At 43.4% G+C, this 21,545-nt stretch overlaps 1 protein-coding gene across 1 annotated transcript in view; it reads right to left on the reverse strand.

Moving 5' to 3' along the window:
* The window catches only part of LOC146970855 (ADAMTS-like protein 2), a 31,270-nt gene extending 10,150 nt beyond the window's left edge, over positions 1 to 21,120 (reverse strand). The window contains exons 1-11 of the mRNA XM_085804708.1: positions 20,947 to 21,120; positions 16,299 to 16,388; positions 14,873 to 14,976; positions 10,012 to 10,087; positions 8,967 to 9,069; positions 8,512 to 8,657; positions 8,199 to 8,322; positions 7,738 to 7,818; positions 7,348 to 7,523; positions 6,105 to 6,537; positions 4,668 to 4,733 (exon numbers count right to left, since the gene is read on the reverse strand). Of these exons, the coding sequence (XP_085660834.1) occupies positions 4,668 to 4,733; positions 6,105 to 6,537; positions 7,348 to 7,523; positions 7,738 to 7,818; positions 8,199 to 8,322; positions 8,512 to 8,657; positions 8,967 to 9,069; positions 10,012 to 10,087; positions 14,873 to 14,976; positions 16,299 to 16,388; positions 20,947 to 21,039 (1,492 nt within the window). The 5' untranslated portion in view covers positions 21,040 to 21,120. The remainder of the gene's footprint in view (positions 1 to 4,667; positions 4,734 to 6,104; positions 6,538 to 7,347; positions 7,524 to 7,737; positions 7,819 to 8,198; positions 8,323 to 8,511; positions 8,658 to 8,966; positions 9,070 to 10,011; positions 10,088 to 14,872; positions 14,977 to 16,298; positions 16,389 to 20,946) is intronic.
* Between the last annotated feature and the right edge of the window lie 425 nt (positions 21,121 to 21,545).

The raw sequence follows: 21,545 nt of genomic DNA on the forward strand, positions 1-21,545 counted from the left end.
TCCACATTCCTGAAAACCTCACTGGAAGCTGAGACTGTGGCAACATGCAGACACTGCTGGACTCCAGGTGAGAGATGGACAGCATCAACTGGCCCTTGAAGCGACCAGCCTAGCTGAGTGCAGATAGCAACAGGTCCGCCTGATGGCTCTGCATGCACTGGTTGGACTGGGGTAATCAGGTGTGGCATATCCGACCCGATTAGGAGTAGAGGTTGGGCGCGGTTCACCGGGGGTAAGGGAAGCTCTCTGAGGTGTTTGTATTTCTGCTGCAGCACGGCAACTGGATAGGTGTGCTCAGTGAGAGCCAATCCCTCTGCAGTGAAGGCGTGAGATATCAGGTGCTTCTCGGATGGCCGTAGTGGTGATGAAACCTCCAGTGAGACTGAGGCGCCATTGAGTTGCTTAACGCTTTGGTGCACAGTCTGCAGGGGTAGAGTCTCCGGATGGCAGACGAGGTTGAGCTGCTGTACTACTTGAGGAAGGACGATGCTCCTTTCTGATCCGTCATCGAGCACTGCATAAGTTTCCATCCTCCGGTTGCCGTTATGGAGGAGGACCTTGACCACCTTCAGCATTACTCTTTGAGATCTATTGGGCCGGTCCAGATACACTTTTGTAGGATGTAGACTGACTGCGTACACCTTCTGTTTGGTTTCCTGAACTGACTCATGCAAGACTGTGAGGTGCGTTTCCTTACAGGTTTTACAAGGGCGTTTAAGCGTGCACCGGTCCTCAGTGTGATTGCGTCCGCATTTACGACACCGCTTGCCATCCTTGAGCCACTTTAAGACCTGGTCGGTGTTCAGCTTCTTGAATTTCTCGCAGGAATTAAGGTAGTGGTCCTGACTGTCACAATATGGACAGTAAGGTTTGGGCTTGGGTTTGGCCTTCGCCTGTGTCGGCTCTGCCCCGAATGCCTCTTCCTTGAATACCTTCTCAGCTACACTGAGACACACAGTTGTTGGCTTCTCTTTGGGTTGAGCGGTTCGTTGATCTCTCCTGACTGGTCGGGGGGTATCAGTCTGATACAGCGTGGCTGCTCGACTGGAGATGCGCCTCGTTTGAGACTTTGTTTGGAGCCAGGTAGCCAAGTCCTGAAGAGTGTAGGTTCTGTCGGTGCCAGTCTGCAGAATATCATATCGCAGGCAATACTCAACGAAGCCATCGCGGTAGGTGGGAGGCATCTTGCTGAGCAGGCGATCAACGTGTGAGCCGCAATGGAGCTCATATCCATTTTGTCCCTCGAGGGTCTTTAACATGCCTACCAAGGACTGGACGGACAAGGCGAACGAGTCGAAGGCGTTGGCGTCACCCATCTTGAGCGCGGGCGCGTTGAGTATGGCACCGAGCTCACTCTGGACCAGCTGTCGTCACTGCCCGTACTTATCTTGCCTGCAGTGCACTCGTATATGGTGCCAGGTCATGCATGTATGCCTTGGCAAGCTGCAGTGCACTTGGGAGCTTAATGTGTCCGATCAACACTTGGTATTTATATTGCTCGCTGAGGTGAAGGTTGCTTCCCGGGACGTTGTCTAGTGCAAGCTTGAGCAGAGCAAAGTCACTCTCCCGACCACTCTCGAACACTGGCAGGGAAGGTCGAGGGATTCCAAGGGCTGTTGCAAGGAGTAACTCGGCTCCGGGTAGCGGTGTGTAACCAGGGAAGGGAGCAGAGAGAACTGGAGCAGTCTGTTGCCCGTGGTGAGTCAAGAAGAGTGGCAGAGCTCCATGGCTGGCGTGCTGAGCAGTGTTGAATAGATTCATGGCTGGTTGGCTGTAGCTGTAAGCGGACTGGTACACTGTCGAAGATTGAGACTCTACTGGATTGGCAGGAGGAGGTTGGTTAGAGTGTGAACTCGTTGCCGGTGCTAGGCCACTAGGGAGTTGTGACTGAAAGGACGACACTACCCGAGGGCGAGTATGGGCGAGTGTTGCTGAGGTGATGACATGTGCTGAAGGTGGTGGCACAGGTTGTATCGCAAGAGTGGGCACTAATGCTGGGCCAGGTGGTAGTCTCACAGACCTAGGTGCCATTGGTACTGGACCCTGGAGCTGTGCTGTTGAGTTTGCCAGGGGCGCAGGTATCGCTGGGGTGGCAGCAGGTTGCAGCATTCGCTGTGGTCCAGTAGGAGGCGCTGTAGAGACTGGAATGACTTGTATCGCTTGTGGGGGAGGAATCGACGGCAGCACTGCAGGAGCAGGTGTTGGAAATAACTGGGTAGACTGTGAGAGCCGGGAAGTGGATAGAAACGTGTCAGCCTGTCTTCCCTGCACTGGCGTTGGTAAGCCCAGGCAATCGTCTGACTTGACGGAGTGTGAAGATGAATGTGCAGGTGTCCAGCTATTAGAAAGCATAGACGAACGAAGCTTAGCGATCTCAAGGTCCTGTTCAGCCCTCGTTAGCCGCTCTCTTTCTAGCCGCCTAGTGAGTGCTTCTCTGGCTTTGAGTGCCTCATCTTGGAGTCGCTGTGCTTCCTTGGCCTGATCATCCAGCAGTTTACACTCAAGGTCAGCTTGAGTCTCATGCTCAATCATATGGCGGATATCTTCCAGCTCCAACTGCTTCATTCTCTCTTCCAAGATGGCAGCTTGTGTGGTTGAGAGACCCTGAGTAGGAAAAGTACCAACTGAGTAACCTGTACGCCTACTGGATCTGCTATGGCTGTGTGAACTTCTGTTGGACGACCTGCTATGGTTACTGCTGTGGTGGCTGCTAGAGTGGGAAACAGTAGCCAGTGGGTCTGGGTGCGCAGATGGCTGGAATCCAACATCGTAGTCATCCAGGTAAGCAGATGGCTGGAATCCAACATCGTAGTCATCCAGGTAAGCGATGCTCTCTCTGTGGACGTCTTCGGGGCTCTGCGTCGCCTGATGCTGCGTTGTCCATAATCCTCTTCTTAGGTTGCACTCAATCCGGCTCGAAGGACCAATGTTAGAGGGTGAGCCTCAGAAAACAGGATAGCTGGTTGAGGTGGTGGATTTATGGACGATGAATCCAGTTAAAGAATCAAGGCACTTGGAGAGAGGGAGATCAAATCTTTCTTCTTTAACTCTTTCGCGACCACACTAATTCCTCAGCACATCCGCTCAGGACCACATGTTTTTGGCTATTTGTTTACCTTTTTCTCACGTCGAACCGAACTCTGTACATCACCTAGAAACAAACGGTTTTCACGTGGTTGAAGAGTGACTTTCCAATGTGCTCCTCGAAAAAACGGCGAGTTTTTCCGCCGTTTCGTTCGTGAGTACGAAGTAGAAGAAGAGAGCTGGGTTTCTCCAAAAACGGAGCTCCCGCTCTAGTTTCAGAGAAAAACGCACTTTTGTGTCAAGTGGCAATCTGCTCATTTTACCGGTACTCTGCAGTGTGGCATGTCTCCCAAATCATTTCTACGGCTAAATAAATATATTTGTAGGCAAATCTGGGGGGTGTGGCAGCGTGGAGTGCAGCGGTGCAGAGCAGCATTCAAGGAGAACGATTGCTCAAACAAAACCAAGATCACACAGTTTATAAAAAACATTATGTTTTGATTTTAGTTTAAAACAGTTTTACATATCAGAGGACTACCATATTCACACACAGGGTACCTCAGAGTGTCTATTATCGTAATCTGTAAAAAAACGGTTTTGACGAGTTTACTCGTCAATGGTCGTGAACGTTCGGCAGGCTGTGACGAGTTTACTCGTCAATGGTCGCGAAAGAGTTAATAAAGCTTGTTGGACTTCAACCACATTGTACAATATGTACGTATCTGTATGGGTATGTGGTATTTCTTCAGGAACGCACACAGGATAAGGAACAAAAGAACACACAGAAAGTCTGTGCAGCTTCAGTCTGCTCTGCTGCTGGCATTTCCCAACTTCACCAGCCCGCGTTACCGTCTCTGACCAGTAGGTGGTGCCTCACCTCTAGGGCTTTCTCACAAGTACACGTTAAAGTAAAACCTGGCCACTTCCTGTTACCACCGGGGGGCGCTATGAGTGACGTAGGAAATTAATATATCGGGACGTTCAGAACGCAGCCATCATCATGTCCAGCAAGTTTGAAGCTGATCGGATAAAGTATGTGGACGTTAGAGCTGTTCGAAGGTCAAATGGCGAGCAAACGAAAAGTCGCCAAAATTCCCTAGAAGCCACGCCCTTTGACCTACAGACATTCTTTTAATAACTTTTGATCAGAGTTGCATCTCGATGGTCTGTAGCCAATTTGAAGTCAATCCCTAGGAGGAGTTCGTTCAAAAAGGTCAAAAGTTCAAATCAAAATGGCTGACTTCCTGTTGTGATTTCACCATGTCGTTAAGAGGATTTTTTGGGCGTCTTGGCATGTTCTATAAGCCCACCAAATTTCATACGTCTAGGTGAAACACAAAGGCGGGGCTGATGTTTTGAAATTTTCTAGGGGGCGCTATTTAGCCATTTGACCACGCCCATTCCCAAAGACTTTAAAATATCAAATTTTTTGCGAGGCCTGATGTGCATGCCAAATTTGACGCGTTTTGGGGCATGTTGAAGCCTCCAAAAATGCGATCCTTTTGAGAGAAAAATAATGAAAGAAAGAAAGAATAATACTATACAGAGCAATTACAATAGGGGTCGCAGTCGCCGCTCGGGCCCTAATAAAGAATAAATGTTAGAATTGAACAATGGAAAACAGCTGAGTAAATCTTTCCTACCTGGAAAAGGGAGGACTACAGTGTTATCAGCAGTGGATGGCTCATCAATCAAATTGGAGGAACTCCCTTAATTATCAGAAAACCAAACAAACAATGAGATAAACAGGCAGAGACAGTCAGGTAAGCTGTAGGAGGCAGGACAGAAGGAAACAGAAGAGTGAACATGTTCTTCATGTTAAAGGGATAGTTCAACATTTTGGCAAATTGGCCCAAATTTGCCATAATCCCTATAGTCATTTTCAGCAAGCACTCTCTGCATTTTCCTCTAAAACAACTCTGTCTCGTAACGTTCTGTTATTATCTCATAGCGTGGTGAATGTGCAGGTCATAAGTTGTCCACCAGAGCATTTTGGAGTTGTTGGATTGTGTATTTGATGAGTTTGATGAGGGAAACCTCTGTAGCATAGCTCTGAGCAGCTCGCCGCTCTGCTCCGCCATTCTAAAAACAGCTTGCACCGACAAATAAAGGTAATAAACCTACTGCTATGACTATAGGGATTAAGGAAATGGGCCAATTTGCCAAAATGTTGAACTATCCCTTTAAGGTCAGGATGTTTTCTAAAACAAATCCTGTCCAAGTCTGTTAGACCAATAACTGGCCATTAGAGCTTGACTGGACAGTGTATCAGCCATGTTATGTTGTTATCAGTGTTCAGATGCATTATGTTGTAGCCTTATGCTCAAAGTGCTTAATTCAATATCCCCTGATCTACCTAGACTTAATTCTCCATAATGTATTTTTTTCCCCAAATACCACATTAAGTCTATTGAGTTGAGTTTACCAGAGGTGAATTCCAGTCAGGGGGTAGCAACAGCTCAGAGATGATCAAAACAAATGGAGGAACCAAAGCTACATTTCCAGGTCATGGGTAAGTGTCTGAAACTTGTGTCAGTGTGATATTTCAGTTTTTAATTGTCAATTAATTTTCAGAATTATGGGTGGTGAGGGAACAAAAAAATGTTAACAATTTTAATTTTAATTTTTAACGTCACCACATTCACGCGCATCCCTTGGCTGCACACACAGAGAGGACCGCCCCTTTATGCCGTTCTCTCTCCTCATTGGATAAAGGTTGTAGGATACAAGCAAAGTTTTCTCCTCGGCTTACAGCAGAGCAGAGTGACTGACAGACCCGTGTTTCAGACCAAACACTCTATGTAAGTGATTGCTGTCGGAAGATATAACTATTTAAGACTTATATTAACACAAATATTCCGCTTACTTCTGCTTTAAGCAAACACTGTGACATAACATACTTTTCTGAATGTATTGTATGATGTCAGGAAACAACAACAAGGAAAAAAGCTAATTTCAAAAAGTTAGATCAACCAAATCTCTATAGACTTCCTTCATTGATTATTATTACAGTTGTCTGTCTACTGGCAGCCTCGACACAAAAATAAGTCATTGATGTAAAAGAGCAGTCTGTGACTCACGGTATCCAGGTGGTGCAGGAGGTCTCCGCTCTTCCACATCATTGTGGCTGAATACATGACTGGTGACATCAGCTGGTCTGTAGACCAACATGGCTGCTGGTGGGGGAGGGCTGGGGGTCTGGATTTCCCACACAACCTCTTCTTCTTCTTCTTCCTTGTCTTCTTCTTCTTCCTCCTGAAGCTGAATATCCGATTGGTCGTCAGCCCCGAACTGAGCGTTATAGTGATGGAGAGATGTCACGCTCTCTCTGCTGTGGTTGGTCAGTCTGACTCCTTCATCTGCCACATCCTCGTTTAACTCATTGTAGGTGAAGTTAAGATGGGAGTGGCCGGGGCTTGTAGTGACTCTGTCTGCAGCAGTGATGTCATAAGACTTGAGGGGGATGGTGTACTCGTAGGTGATGTGAGGGAGCTTCCCATTCAAGTTGTAGTACTACATAAAAAGATAAAAATCACTGATTTGACTTCACACTGCGATGCAACAGAATTGTTATTGTATGTGTGAGGTTGTTTGTCTCTTTGCATTCAATTTTTAGTAGTTCCCTCAAACCATGACAAAGAGAACCAGATCACAAGGCCAAAACGGATTACCGGTATATGGGCTCATTGTGACCATGGCCTTGGACCTTTGAGTAAAAAAATCGAATCAGTTCATCCTAGAGTCCAAGTGGCTGATGCCAAACATCAAGACATTACTGTAATATCATTTCCAAGGAAATGGAACATATTACATATTTTCCTGTTACTTCGGTGACTTCTGATGGACCTTCCTCACATTACTAGCTGTATATCGCCTGATTTGATGCATTATACCCAGTGGCTTGTCTTAGATTTTATTACATGATCGTATGACAGTTTATTTCCTGATGTGGGTCATGTGATTTTAGTAGCAGTGCTTTCTTGAACATGCAAGTGCACATACTGTATTCCTTTTTTATAATATGTGTGTGTATCCACCTTTTTCCGAACATCAAAAATGTAAGCCGGGTACAAATAAAGGTTCGTTCACCTGCTTCGTGTCTGAAGAAGGGTTTTTACCCGAAACGTCAGGAAATAGGTGATAATAAACTATTACCTTGGAGCTGCTGCTGGTGTGTCGACATTTTTTGTCTGGCACCCAGCCTTTAGATTTTGGGATGTGTGTGCATTTTCTATTTCTTTTTCAAGGAAATGGAACAGACATACAGACAACCGAGATGGAGGCATAACAATCAAACACATATTAACAAAGTGTGTGTCCTACCATAACATTGAGGCCCTGCAGCGTTGGACCCTGGGCGATGACGTACTCCAGCCCATCAGAGAACACGTTGCTTGGACGTCGGTATTTGAACACTGTTCCCGCCACTCGGAAGTTTTGAGGATTGTCAAAAACTGTGTTTCCATTGAAGAAGAAATTACCAGCTTCATCGGACAGGGCTGGATAAGACAGAAAATATGAGGGGGGTGAGATCAGAACTGGATCAGAATCCAAACACCTGTAGTTCCTGGTTCTTGTCTAGACCACGCTCCATCGATCTTAAGTCATGATACATTTAAACATCTCAAGAGCACCTCTGTGTATGAAATGTTTATTTAGATCTGGTGATTTCGTATTCAGTATATTGACCTTACAGAAGTTGTAGGTTCTCACCCAGGATGTTCTCCATCTTGCGTCTCTCTATGATCTGAATGTCTGTGGCTCCAGCTGGGATGTTGGTGATGAACACGTAGCCTGATGACAAAAATACAGGCTGGATTGTCTGATGTGGTACACATCAACCCAGCTCCAGAGGCACATCACACCAAATCACAAGCTTTGATTTGGTATCGTCTAGCCAAGCAGAGTCTGATTACTATACTATGTGCTGGGTTCTGAGAATTTAGTATTAGTATTTTAGTATTAGTGTTTCCTAAAGCATCGACATGCCCTAAGAGTCAACAGCCTTGCTATCTGCTTCCACAAAGGTTCAATTTGAAATTGGATCCAGCATTTTAATATTGTTGCATCAGTGTAAGAAAATCCACCACCTGATTACTTGACTTTCATGATAATAGTGCATCATTTCTACTTGTGTGTACATCTGTCTACATGTATCTTTGTGTGTGTGTTACCTAACTGTGTGAGTGCCTTCCTGTATGATCCAGAGATGCGCTGGCATGACGCCCCGTTGCCTCCACAGACTCCACATCTGTCCACTGTCTTACTGCTGTACAGTTTCCCCTCACAACCTACAGGCTGCACGGGAAGTTCAAAACATTGGAAGATATCTGAAAGTTTGTCTCGTTCAGTCTTTCAGTTTAACAATCAAACTTTGTCCTATTTATTTAAGAAATTAAGAACATTGTGTATGACACTGAATGAATTCAATAAATATCATTCTTACACAAAAAAGACGAAAGGGCCAGTTTTCCTTGGTTGGATTACCTGACATTTTCCCTCTATACAGACTCCGTGGTATTTAGTATCGCGACAGAATGTACCGTCATGGGCAGGAACCAGCAGCTGTCGCTCACCACTGATGGTTGTACACTGCAGGTCACATGGCTTATTGGAGATGCTGATGTAATCACCTAAACAAGAAATTACATATTTTCACAGACATTTACTTCACTGACATTACAATTGATAATTTTGGTGTAATGAAATTCAGCTGGACTGCAAAAGCTGCCTCATGCAGCTTTAGCTCAAGTAAATCAGGAAGTTAGTAAGACTTGAAGAAATTCCCCACATACACAGTCAAGCTGAATGATTTTTTGTAGCAGATGCACAACTGACAATTTTGAAACTATTCATTTTCATTTATTCAAGAAAAGGACAACATCCAAGATTTGAATGTTCATATAGTACAGTGTAGACAGTTACACAGATAGACAGAATACCTGGGTAGAGAGGTATCCACTGGTAGTATCTTCTTCCAAAGGCTTTAGAGTTAAACTGGGAGCACTGGTGCTGCTTAAAGCTAACACTGGGGCTGGGACAGGGCTGGCAAACACAACAACACACACACACAGTTTAAAGGACAATTCAAACATGACAATAGATGCTTAGTTTTCCTCTAATCGCTTCCATATAACCGCTGCTGAAAGCACAGAAGGCCTATGTAACTTTTGCTGCTAGAGGACACTCATTCAAAATAAGAACAAAATTACTTTTAATTATCCACAGGGTCTCATCCTCTCCAAAAGACACTGACTAGGTAGTTCAAATCAGTATCATTGGTACAGCTCTTTTCTCAAAAACAAAGGAGACTGGGGTGGAGATTCCATGCTAAAACATGGTGTGCACGCCAGACAGGAAAGATGCATATGCCACAAGTATATGTGCATATGTGCATGCATTATTAATATTATTAATAAGGCTCTTAGAAGTAGGTTTTGCCATCTGGTCTAATGTTATAAATCCATTCCTAGTGAAACATGTGTAGAGTAAACATAAAGCTAATGTGGAGGAACGCAAACTCTCACATTCATTTCACTCTTCATACAGTTGCCTGTGAGTGTGAAAGATGGTGTACGCAACATTTTTCTGAGCATGAAACATTTGTACATGAGGCCCCAGGTGATTAAAACCAGTAGATACACCAAATGATCATGAATGGTCAATGCTCCTCTGATGCTATTTGACAGACACAGGTGGTCTTAGAGTTGTCAGCTGGGCTGCCTTACCTTTAGCTTTTGTATGTGATAACTTAGGATGCAGACATCCGATGAGTACTATTCTTAATAGAGTTAAAATATATACCATAGTTCAAGTCTTTTTGATTTTTATGCTTCTGGTAGGAAACTGCTGCATGAAGTCATTGGTGGGCAACAATATGATCGTTACCATGAGATTTCTTTGGTCTAGTTTACATATATCTTAAAACAGTAATGTCACACATTCAATTTCAACTTTAGTGTCAAAAATATCAGTGTAGCATCATACCTGATTTGGACAGAGCTGGTACTGTTTAGGAGAGCCAACACAATATGAGCTGTTTATGTTCTGGGTGGTGGACAGCCTGAGACAGAGACAGGACACAGAATACAAGGTGGTTAATATAGCGGATTTCATGGACACCACACAGAATGCATGAAATCATACAGCAGGGAGACAGCCTTCCAACTCCCAAAGCTGGTTAAGTACTTGACCTCATTCTCACCTGAAACTGTGCCACAGAAAATCTGACAGTCACACCTCTGCATCTCTGCACCTATCCATTATTATATAGCATTATTATTATTATTATTATTATTATTATTATTATCATTATTATCCTCTACCCTAGTGCTTCTGGTTTCATTCCACTGTGCCCTCCACTACCCGCCACCCACTTCCTCAGTAAAGCTCAATAGCTACAGAGTGGTTCTGCTCTGATGTGAGCTCATGCCTGGATACCCCGGGTCCTGCCAACTCAAACCTGTCTTACCTGTGGCTGACTTGATACTGTGAGGAAACTGTGCACCAGTCGCAGGTGGCACAAAACCAACGACCCTGCAGACCTTGTCGCTCCTTGTTTCTTTCTCATCCAGCATCAGAGCTGTCAAAACTGCTTTCTACAATGATAAGATCAGCTGTACCACAAACAATCCTCCACCACCCCCATCAGACAGAAACCTCTGAGGTGATATCTTCACCAAAAGCAGAAAGGAGGTGGCAACATGATAATATGTAAAAACATCTGACCAGCAGCCACATGTGAACTAGTATTATCCTATTAACCCAACAAACCATGCACCTCAAATCCATACCTCTGTCCATTCTACCAGCCTTGTAACTCCTCCCTACCTCTCTGCTTCCGTTCCTATCCAAGTTTATAGAGAGAAAGGTTTTTCAGAGTTCTTACCATGGAACAACTTCCAGATGAGAACCAGTCTGGCTGTAAGAGCACTGGACACTGTAATGTTGTCTGTGACCAAAGCATTAAGGGCAGCTTGAGCTGCAGGTCTGAGCCCAGTTCTAATCTTGCTGGCCCTCTGAGCAGCCTTAGCTACAGTGATCCATCAAATCCTGCAATCCATCTGCTCTAACATGGGAATCTTGGTTTAAATCTTATCTCACCAAGTGCTCCTTCCTGGTGTCATGGCAAGGGTCCTTCCCTACGGGAGTACCCCAAGGATTAGTCATGGGAACCCTCCGCTTTGGAATATATACCACCGTATTGGGCCAATTTATCTGCTCACATGGCTTCTCATATCACTGCTGTTGACACCCAGCTATACCTGTCATTTCCATCTGCATGGAATCTGAAGGATCACCACCTTGATCTAAACTTCTCCAGGACTAAACTTGGAGAGCCAATCAGACTCTTCATCATTATATCATTATCAAAATTGTACCTTCATCCCAAACTAAGATTGCAAGAAACTTTCATACAGCTTCATGCTCCTTCTTAGCCACTGTGTTCCTTCAAGGACGACAGTTTAGTGCACATCAGACAATCTCAGTCCATTTCTAATCCATGGGGTCCCTGCGGTGGAACCAATCCCTTCTGAGAGTACCTTCTTTTCTAAATCCCCAACATGTTTAACTGGTGTTTATAATGCACTTTCAGTGCACTTTCTTACAAAAGAGTATTAGGACCACTGTTAGGGATACACATGAGTTCTGACGCCCTTCTCAGAATTCTGACTTTAAACGGAGAATTCTGACCTTTAACTCAGAATTCTGACTTAGTCTCAGCATTCTGACTTTTATCTTAGAATTCTGACCTTTAACTCAGAATTCTTACTTTAAACACAGAATTCTGACTTCAGTCTCAGCATTCTGACCTTTAACTCAGAATTCTGACTTTTCCAGAAATCAGAATTCCCTTTTATTTCACAGTAGGCCCTAATCCTCTTCCGTATTTCCTTAATGTAGTCGATTTGCACTAATTAAATAATAATTAACTAATTAGTAATAATTTCCATGTTTTTGCATCTTCTGCGTTATAAAGTGCTTCCTTCTCTGTATACAACATCTATTGCATCTCTGTCCTGGGTGAGGGATCCCTCCTCTGTTGCTCACCGTAAGGTTTCTCCTGTTTTTTCTTGAGAGTTTTTCCTCAGTGGATGTGCACAGAAGCAGCCTGAGTGCAAGTAGAACATGTAGTTTGAGATCTGTGCAAACAACTACATGAGTGCAGGCACACTTAGCACGAGCAGAGCAAAAAAAAAAAAGAGGGAGAGGCTACTTGAGGAAAAGCGCAGGGTTATGAGAGGCAATATTACAAAATCTGAGCAATAAATTCTCCCCCCGCTTACGAAAAATAATGGCAGCTAACAGCTAATGCAGCAAATATAACTAATAAATCATAAAACCTCATGTTTATAGTTCTGTTGTGACTGTGTAAATAATGTAGCATGTACGCACATTTTTGTCCTCAGAGGAAACATAAAATGTGATGAACTAAAGAACATGAATAACTTGGCTCTTTTGACAATGAAGCAGTAAGAATCTTTAAACCAGCATTTTGAAATGTATCAATATGGGTCACAGCTCTTCTAAATACCACAACTTTACATGTTTGCACCAGTTGTACCAAGAGTGCTGTAGATTACCGTATGTTCAATATGATTCCAATTCTACATGTAACTTGGGGAGGACCTAAAGAATTCTAACAGAGAGTTAATGCATCTGTCTTTCATTACCATGTCAACCCCACACCCCAAAACCCCCACACATAAACACCTCCTCTGTCTATCCATGTCTCTCTTTCTTCAGCCCATCCTCCTACACTGTTTAGACGGTGAAGTAGAAGAGACAGCAGGAAGAGGTGAGCGGGAGGTCACTATGTGAGAGTGTCACATCTAATTGGTAGAGGGTGATGAGGAGAGGAAGAGGGGATAGAAGAAAAGCAGGAAAGGGAAGTGGAAGCAGTAAACTTTCTCAAGAGAGGAGAAGAGTGTATGGTGACAACGGGAAAAAAGATGGAAGTGGAAAGAGGACTAAAAGTAAGAAGAAAAAAGAGAAATGTTGTAGAAAGAAAGGTGAGGAAAGGTGGAGAGGGGGAGAAACAGAGGGCCAATAGTGAAGGCAGAGTGGCATTAATCTTGGTTGACAGAAACTTCCCCAAGTCTGACAGGAGAAGGTCAAAGGTAACAAACACACACACTACCTATATTCTGTCCTTTGAGGGACTCAATCCCAGCTAACACTAGGTGAGACGTGAGGTCCGCCCTGGACAGGACCGTCTATTACAGCGTTCATACATAGAGACAAACAACCATCCATGCTCACATTCACACCCACACTCTGATGGGTAAAAAAAACTAATCTACAATTTTGAGAATGAAGTTCTTATTTTGAGAGTCAAGTAATAACATTCAAAGAAAAGTCTTTCAATCATTTCACCGAGACAAATATTACAAGACTTAAAGTCCCCCTCCTGCGACCCTTTTTGGTCATTTTAAAACCAGCTCATTGGGCGGAGACTGCGCTGCTCTGCGCACAGGTTGGTTCACAGCAATTTGAAGGCAGAAAAACTCAGAAATGCAATTTTGCACTTCCTTTTCTGCTGATATGTGCTCTAACACAAGAAAAATGCCACAGGAACATGTGAAAAGCACGAAAAACACGATTTTCATGGGAGGGGGTCTTTAAAGGGACATTGTGTAATTTCTCCTGTTATCTATTCACGAAAATCGATTATTTCGTTCAAAAGTATGTTTTTCATTAATCAGTAATCACCCCCATCAACAAACTGAAGTGTTCCGGTTAGCTCTGAATTTGCCGTTCATATCATTCATATCTACATGGAGTGAGTAAGCTCGGTGCTGGCTGCCATGTCGTGTCGCCATGTTTTTACGTTCAGTGGCAGCGTGACGGTAGGAAACCACGGAAACTCACCGGAGACACCGGAGCCGTCGGCTCAGGTCGAGGTGGCATCTGTGAAAAGTCACCGCGGTAACGCAGTGAGGAGGAATGGAGCGTTACACTGATGCTGCATTCACGTGCAGTCAGGCAGACGGCCGTCGGTAACAAACCAGATGTCATTTTAGTCACGGAAGTCAAGAGAAAGCCGGTAAAACGTGGGTCAGATAAACAATACGACATCACCATGACAACATATTGTCACGTGTATTGTTTTGCCTCGTGCTGACAGACCACTTGTTTACATAGAGGCTTATTTATGCCATTACTTGCAGCGGCTGTCGTCCGTCTTGCCGTCTGCCCAATTTCATGTGAATGCAGCATGAAAAATACGATTGAGTTCCTTGCGATATACAACCGCAACGCTAGATCATGGGAGTAATTCCTACGCAATGTACCTTTAAAAATGTTGAATTCTGAGAGAATTATTATTTTTGGAATACTGAAATCAGTCCGATGATTTTACTCTTAAATTTGTAATTTTTACTCTTGAAATTATGACTTTCCTCTTGTAATTTTATGAATACATTCTTGTAATATTGACTGTAATCAAAGTTTTCCCCCACACACTCCACCCACAACTATTGCCAATCAGTCTAAGCTGAACATTGTTGGACCGTGGGAGAAAAGCAGTGCACCTGGAAGAAACTCACAAGTGTGTCTCACAAGGACAAACAAAACACAGATTTACGAGCTTTTGTTGGCAAAGGTGAACGAACACACCAAATCCCACTGCCCCCATACATCCCACAAGAATTCCTAGGACATGGTCATAATCCTTCCTCGCAAGCTCACAATCTGAGGACAACAGATGATCCCGCTTTGAACAACTACAGATGGTTCATGTTCACACCTGTTTCCACCTTGAGATTTTTGTTTGTAACCAGTTTCCCTCCTCACAAAATGTGTCTGTGCATCCATATAGCTTTTTTTTTTCCTGTAAACACACTACCTCTGTATAAGACAGTGTCTCTCCTGACTCCTCACTCCTCCTCCACAGCTCCTGGAGCAGGAGGACCAGCTGGACCATTCCCCCCACCACTGAAACACCTCCTCCTACAGGAAAAAGTATACGGTTAGGAAAAACAACCTAAACAAACATGTTATTTCAACAACAAACATGTTATTTTAACTAGCTGGATCAAGCTGATGTTTGGGGGTTATGAAAAAAAATTGCAGCAGCCTTAATAATTCAGACAAGAGAAGATAAAAACCTGGGATGATGGAGTGTTGCCTCCAACTTGTGTTTAGGTTTCAACCAAAAGCACTAGCAACAACTACATATAAGTAGTTGGTGTGTGATGTCCTTGACATTAAAGGTCCAGTGTGTAAAATTTTGGATTTTCCGTTCGAGCTGCCGTAAAACATGGCGCCGCAAGATGGCGACACTCTCTAAAACAAGACCCTTGTTATGTAGATATAAAAGAAGAATTATAAGACTATGAAAACCAAACTAATTTTATTTTATAGCAATTATTATACACTTATACTAATATATTCATGGGTAGATTTTGCCAATAAACCTGGCCAATTATATCTATCTATATCTATCCAATTATATCTAAACTTAAAGAGAAGGATATGATTGGTTGAGCTTGGAGACCTTATGTGAACTGACAGGGAACTTTTCAGGCACAATGTTAGAATGCCTAGAATGTTCAAAGCCCATTCTACCCAGTCTGTTCAAGGTGGGAATGTTGCACCCTTGTTCCGCCTCACCATTCTGTTTAGAAGGCTATGAACATGGATTTTTGCTGGGGATGTCTGTCAAAAAGGAAGAGCTGCCAAAACCAGAGCGATACAAACGATGGAGTCCGTAATCACACACTGGGGCAGCTATAGGCCAACTGTTTCAATCTATGTAAACTATCATTGGGTCTTGTTAAAGGTCCATGCAGTATTAAGGTTCCTATGTCCTCTTTGATAATAAAACATCTCCATGTCCTATGTTAATATTGTAAATATTGTGCCACAGAAAAATGTACACAGCCACACAATAAGCTTTCAGGACTTCTGGAGTTTTGTGAACTAAAGTAGTAGCTTTTTTTCCCAAATATTTCTATGTACTCACTCAATAAACAGCCAATCAGAAGAAAGACTCAAAGCCAGAGTGTGCATGTAGACACAACTATTGGTCAAGAGAAAGACGGTCCAGCTGACCAAGAAGACATCTAGCAACTGTGACTGCAGACATATCTACTTTAGGTATACTATACAAGACGATTTTTGGAATTTTATATCACTAATACATCTCCTTCTGGATATCAACACACAAACACTGGACAACTTAACATATTGATTACAGTCAGACAACAATACACTTCACAAAAAGAAGATGATGAATGGTTAAAAAAGAAAGTGAGTGTTAACTGCAGTACCTTGTTGCTCGTCTGTCTGACATTCAGGCTTCCATGGCTGTGTGACTGTAGCTGGATGTTACCCTGCTCCACCCTCCCTTCACTTCTGTCCTGACAGACACACACCACATACACAGACACACACACACACACAAGTACACATCCATTTGAACTTGGAGGACATGGACCCAGTAATCTCAGTTCAGCTGAAAAGACCCTTTAAGTCATTGGTAACTAAATATGTAAAAGTTCCATCTGTTAACCACAACACTAGAGTATCTTTGTGGCTAACTGCTGTCTCACACACACACACACACACACACACACACACACACACACACACACACACACCACACACACACACACACACACACACACACACACACACACACACACACACACACACACACACACACACACACACACACACACACACACACACACACACACACACACACACACACACACACACACACACACACAGAGAGTATTCCATACCCCTAACACGAACCCTGACTTAGAAAAGATGAAGTCAAATCAACTCAAGCCATTTCAAACTGTGATGTTACCACGATGAACATAAACCTTTAAATAGAAAGCATTGCGTCACTGCTGCTAGGGTGCATTACATTTGTGTGTAATAATGTGCAAAGGCTGCTTTACCACTGTTGGAAGACATCATCTTTAAACAACCTTTGCCAAAAAAAAAATATTAGATGTCATGCCAGTTTTTGTGTACATTACACAACTATCCCTTTTTACTACTGCCATCATTTTTATGAGTAGTCAGCTTGATCCATGAGGCTCTGCTCCACATCCACAAATCTAGGGCTTTTTAAATTCTCTTTGCAGTATAAGTTTTTTTGTCTCTCATTGCCAATGCCAAATATAGATGGATGGAATTAAATAATATGTGCTAACCAAACAAATTAAAGACATTTATCAGATCTCTGGTCAGTTTATTCACATGCGCAGGAACTAAAACAGGTTTTATTTAGAGGAAGAACTTACACTATTACACTAATTGTACTGCAACAAATTTCATTCATGAGAGCTCAAGTCTGCCTGGCTCACAGACTGCTAGCCGTCACCATGTTGTCTTATTTACACAGTTTAACAATCAAGCGTCTTGGTGAGGGAGCAGATCACTCTTTTTGTTTTTCAGCTGACACTTCATTTAACTTACAGAGAATTGTGCAGCTTAATAGTAGATGTGCTTTTTGTGCAGAGATGTTTCTATTAGGGATGCACCGATAGTGAAATTCTGGGCCGATGCCGATACCGATGTTTAAAATAACAACTTGGCCGATGGCCGATGCCGATGTTTTTTCTTTTCGTTATTTATTCCGTCTTTGGTGCCACAGAAACATTACTGAACTATTTTAAAAGTCTTTCAGCTCTTCATCATATTATTATTTAATGAGCACAAATTCAGTCAATTTTTATTTGACATACGGTAACCTTAAAACACTTACAGTGGCCTAGAGTTAGTATTAGAGTTGCTACATGGTAAAAGTAGTTACCAGGAAAAGTAACTATAGCATTACTTTCTTTTTTTAAAATAAAATGCTCAACTATGTCAAATTACTTAGACTTCTCTCCCTAACCCCCTTTATCTGCAGTAACACAGAGACAGAATGATGAAAGGTTTTTTTTTCCAAACGGTTTATGAACTAAAAATAGGCCTAATCTGTATAATGTAGGCTACACTGAAAGAGGAACTAAGCAGGATTTCTCCCGTGGCTATGCTACATTTTTACCTCAATTAAAAAGCCCCAGAGTAATTGTGATAGTTAACTACATGTGACTGGTTACGAGTGAGAACGGAGGCTCTCTGCCTTCACCTGGCGTCTCTCTCGTTGCAACATCAGTGTAGCAGGCTACCTGGCCGCCCCGCGGTGTCCGTGTCCCAGCTCTTGTCTCTGTGGCACCGCGACACAGACGCGCTGCGTAACGTAATGTTTATAACAGTAGCCTAATCCACCGCTCCATTTATTGATTTCTCGCTGGCTTCGTTGTAAACATACACGTGGCCAGGCAGAGGTTAGAAAAAAAAAGCGACCAGGCGAGTTCTCTAACGGGTGTATTAAGCCCATAAAGGGGATTTAAATGACAAGGGGCGTTCAAGCTCCTCCGTTCCTCCGCTCGCCATGACCACGCTGCACTTAACAAGTGTGTTTATTGCGCGCAACTTTTTTTTCAAAAATCAATCCGCGGATTAAATGTGTACCTAACCGAAGATATTGATCCGAACAGATCACGGATCAATGATGATCCGTTGCACCACTAATATCTTCCCCCCCAGAAAAAATGAAAAAATAAAGGTTCCTCCCGAGCACAGCATTCATGCGGCATTTAAACCAACATAAACATCGGCCACTGCCATCGGTGAATGTCATCTTTTTTTGCCGATGGCCGATGGCAGTTAACGCGGCCGATGCATCGGTGGGGGGGCGACCGCCATTCCGAAGGACCGCCATTCCGACGGTCTGCCAGTCCGAAAATTCCCGAAGGTCCGTCATTTCGAACTTCCCGAGGGGCCGCCGTTCCGAATGTGTTTTATTTTGAAAATTGACCGGATTCTCTCGTGGTTTGACTTCCTGCCCGGCTTGACACGACGCGCCGCGGGGACAGCGCCCGACCGGCCCCTCCCCCTCCCCCTCCGCCTCCAAAGTTTCACCCAGGTGCGAGTCTGATGCATTACATCCATGGTCTGATGCAGCCGCGGCACTCCTGCTGAAAATAAATGTCCTTGCTCTGTGCTTTGGTTAGGTTTAGGCAATGTAGAAAGGAGTTGGTTAAGTTTAGTAAAAAGGTTAGGTAGAGGCCAATAAAATCTCAGTTAATATGTACCTCCCCCGGGAGTCGAACCCTGATCCACCACGTCAAGCGCAGATGCTCTGACCACTACGCTACCACCGCAATTAGGTTTATTTACTCCGTGCCGTAAACCATTCAAGATTTTTTCAGGTTCGGAATGGCACCCTTTCTTTCAGGTTCGTAATGGCACCCTTTTCCCATAAATAATTAAGGGTCGGCATTCCGACAAATTAAAGTAAACGTTCGGAGTGGCGGCCCTTCGGAATGGCACCCTGGAACCGCATCGGTGCATCCCTAGCAGATTGGGGTCAACATCCTTCACTCATATGTATTTTCTGTCTGACAAACTAAATAACTTAATCATTTACCTTACAAAGAAAGACAAAACTAGAGAATGCATTTCCTGAAGGAAATACGGGTGAATGCTGAAAGCTGAATGAGCTGAATAAATTGTTGAAACAATGGTTAATTAAGTGAAGAAGCGGCTGAAGCAATCTTGAAAAAATGAAACAATACCTGAAGAGTAAAAGTTAAACATCTAAGAAGGAGGCTGTATGAAAAGTTTGAAATTACTTGAAGTGTTGAAGATTAGTATGAAGAAATGAAGGCTGAAGTCTATCCATTTAAAACTGACAGCTTGAAAACATTGTTGAACCATTACTAACATGAGACAGACAAAATTAGTTTTTTTTTCTTTTAGAAAAAACACGTTTGTCTAAATAATGGTCTTCAAGGGGAAATAATGACTAAACCAGTAAGTCTCCAATAAAACCAAATGTTATTCATGAATGGTTGTCGAACTGAATTTTTCATTCAATTTTACTACAAAGCAGCATCTCAGTGAATGACTGTTAGGCTATATTATCTAAATCTCAAATTGTTCTACTAGCAGACAGCAAACGTATTTCTCATACCAAAGACAAAAACAATTCTGAGCAAAAATCATTACAGCAGAGACGAAAACTGCAAATTCATGTGAAAATTGTTAGTAGCCTATAGCCTACACAATACACAAAAGCTCTTATTTGCATGCTGTGCATTTACAGTGATCTGCCTGAATGAAACAGGGACATGGTTGGAAACTTTGTTGCATCCTATAAAAAATGGTCCAAGTTCAACAAAGTTTCTGCTTTTGCTACACCATCATAAACAAACAGATACGGTGAATGGGGGTAAAGCAGTAACAGTCCAAACATGTTACCCCACTCAGAAAGAATTTTAATCTGGTGATTAAAGTAAACCACACATAACAGGTCCCAATCATTTGATGTGGATTGATCTCTGGGGGAACCTCATTCTTCAGTGGCTCGGGGGGAGAAGGGATAACCAAACACCATTTACTACTGACACAAATGTCACTTCTCCGCTGCTGTGACCATCGTCTGGTGAAAACAGATTTCAGACAGTCGTTACCGTTCAGCTCCACGGCTGTAAACGCACCGAGTTAATTAAAAGATGCATCAACTTTCCAGGAGGTTCGCCTCAGAGAGCAGTGATGTCCCCGCAGTGAGTCGGTAACAGTTAGCTTACCTTCACATAACACTGTGGTTATGTGTGTGTTGTGTTCGGAGCTCGTACTTTCTGGGAGTAGAGCTGGTAACTCAGACATTTCCAGTGCTGAGGTAGTTACATCTCTGACAACTGGCTCCAGGAATGAGTCTAAGGTCAAAACTGCACAGCGGGCTGGACGGTACTTAAAGCAGCATCAAAGTGACAGACCGGAGAAGTGACTGCTGCTCTCGACTGGAGCAGACTAACTAGTCCCCCCTTCATAACTTTAAACGGCTGTGCTAATGGATGACTCTACGGTGCTCTCAATCATCAAACGACCACTCCGCGAGTTATTTACCTTAACGGACCAGCTGCTCGGTAGCGGGAGAACCGGGAGGTGTAGCAGGAGAAATGAGCAAACCGGGAGAGCTAACCCTCCGTTACCGAACATGGTTCATTCATGTCATGGACCGACAACTCTCGCCCTCCCCTTACCTCCGCTCCACACTCAACTCCACTACTTCTGCCCTCTTCATCCCTCCCCCTTCATCCCCCCTTTTTGATGTAACCACGCCTCCTTGTGTCGCTCGCGCTCACAAATGTACACTCGCGCACACGGATACCTTCACTGAGAATAGGATGAAATTATTTGTTTGTTTGTTTGTTGCTGGGTTGTTGTTGTTGTTTTTTTTTGCAGGTTTTTTTTCTTTTGTTGGGACTATGTTGTTAACACATTTGAAATGACTACACTATCTCAATGTCTCAAGAGGCCTCTCACTGTGCAAATTAAGTTGTCAATATAGGCTACCAACAAATTATGGTTACCACACACACAACAACTGTAGCAATATGAGGCTCAAATGTTTTTAGTAAATACAGCCAGCCACTTATTTGTGTTATAGGTTTTACACAACAAAATTACAACATTTGACCTGCAAAATGAACAAAGTGTGCAGT

The sequence above is a fragment of the Trachurus japonicus genome, chromosome 17 (assembly GCF_045865225.1).
Source record: "Trachurus japonicus isolate A0001 chromosome 17, Traja_1.0".
In the NCBI taxonomy this organism is placed as follows: domain Eukaryota; kingdom Metazoa; phylum Chordata; class Actinopteri; order Carangiformes; family Carangidae; genus Trachurus; species Trachurus japonicus.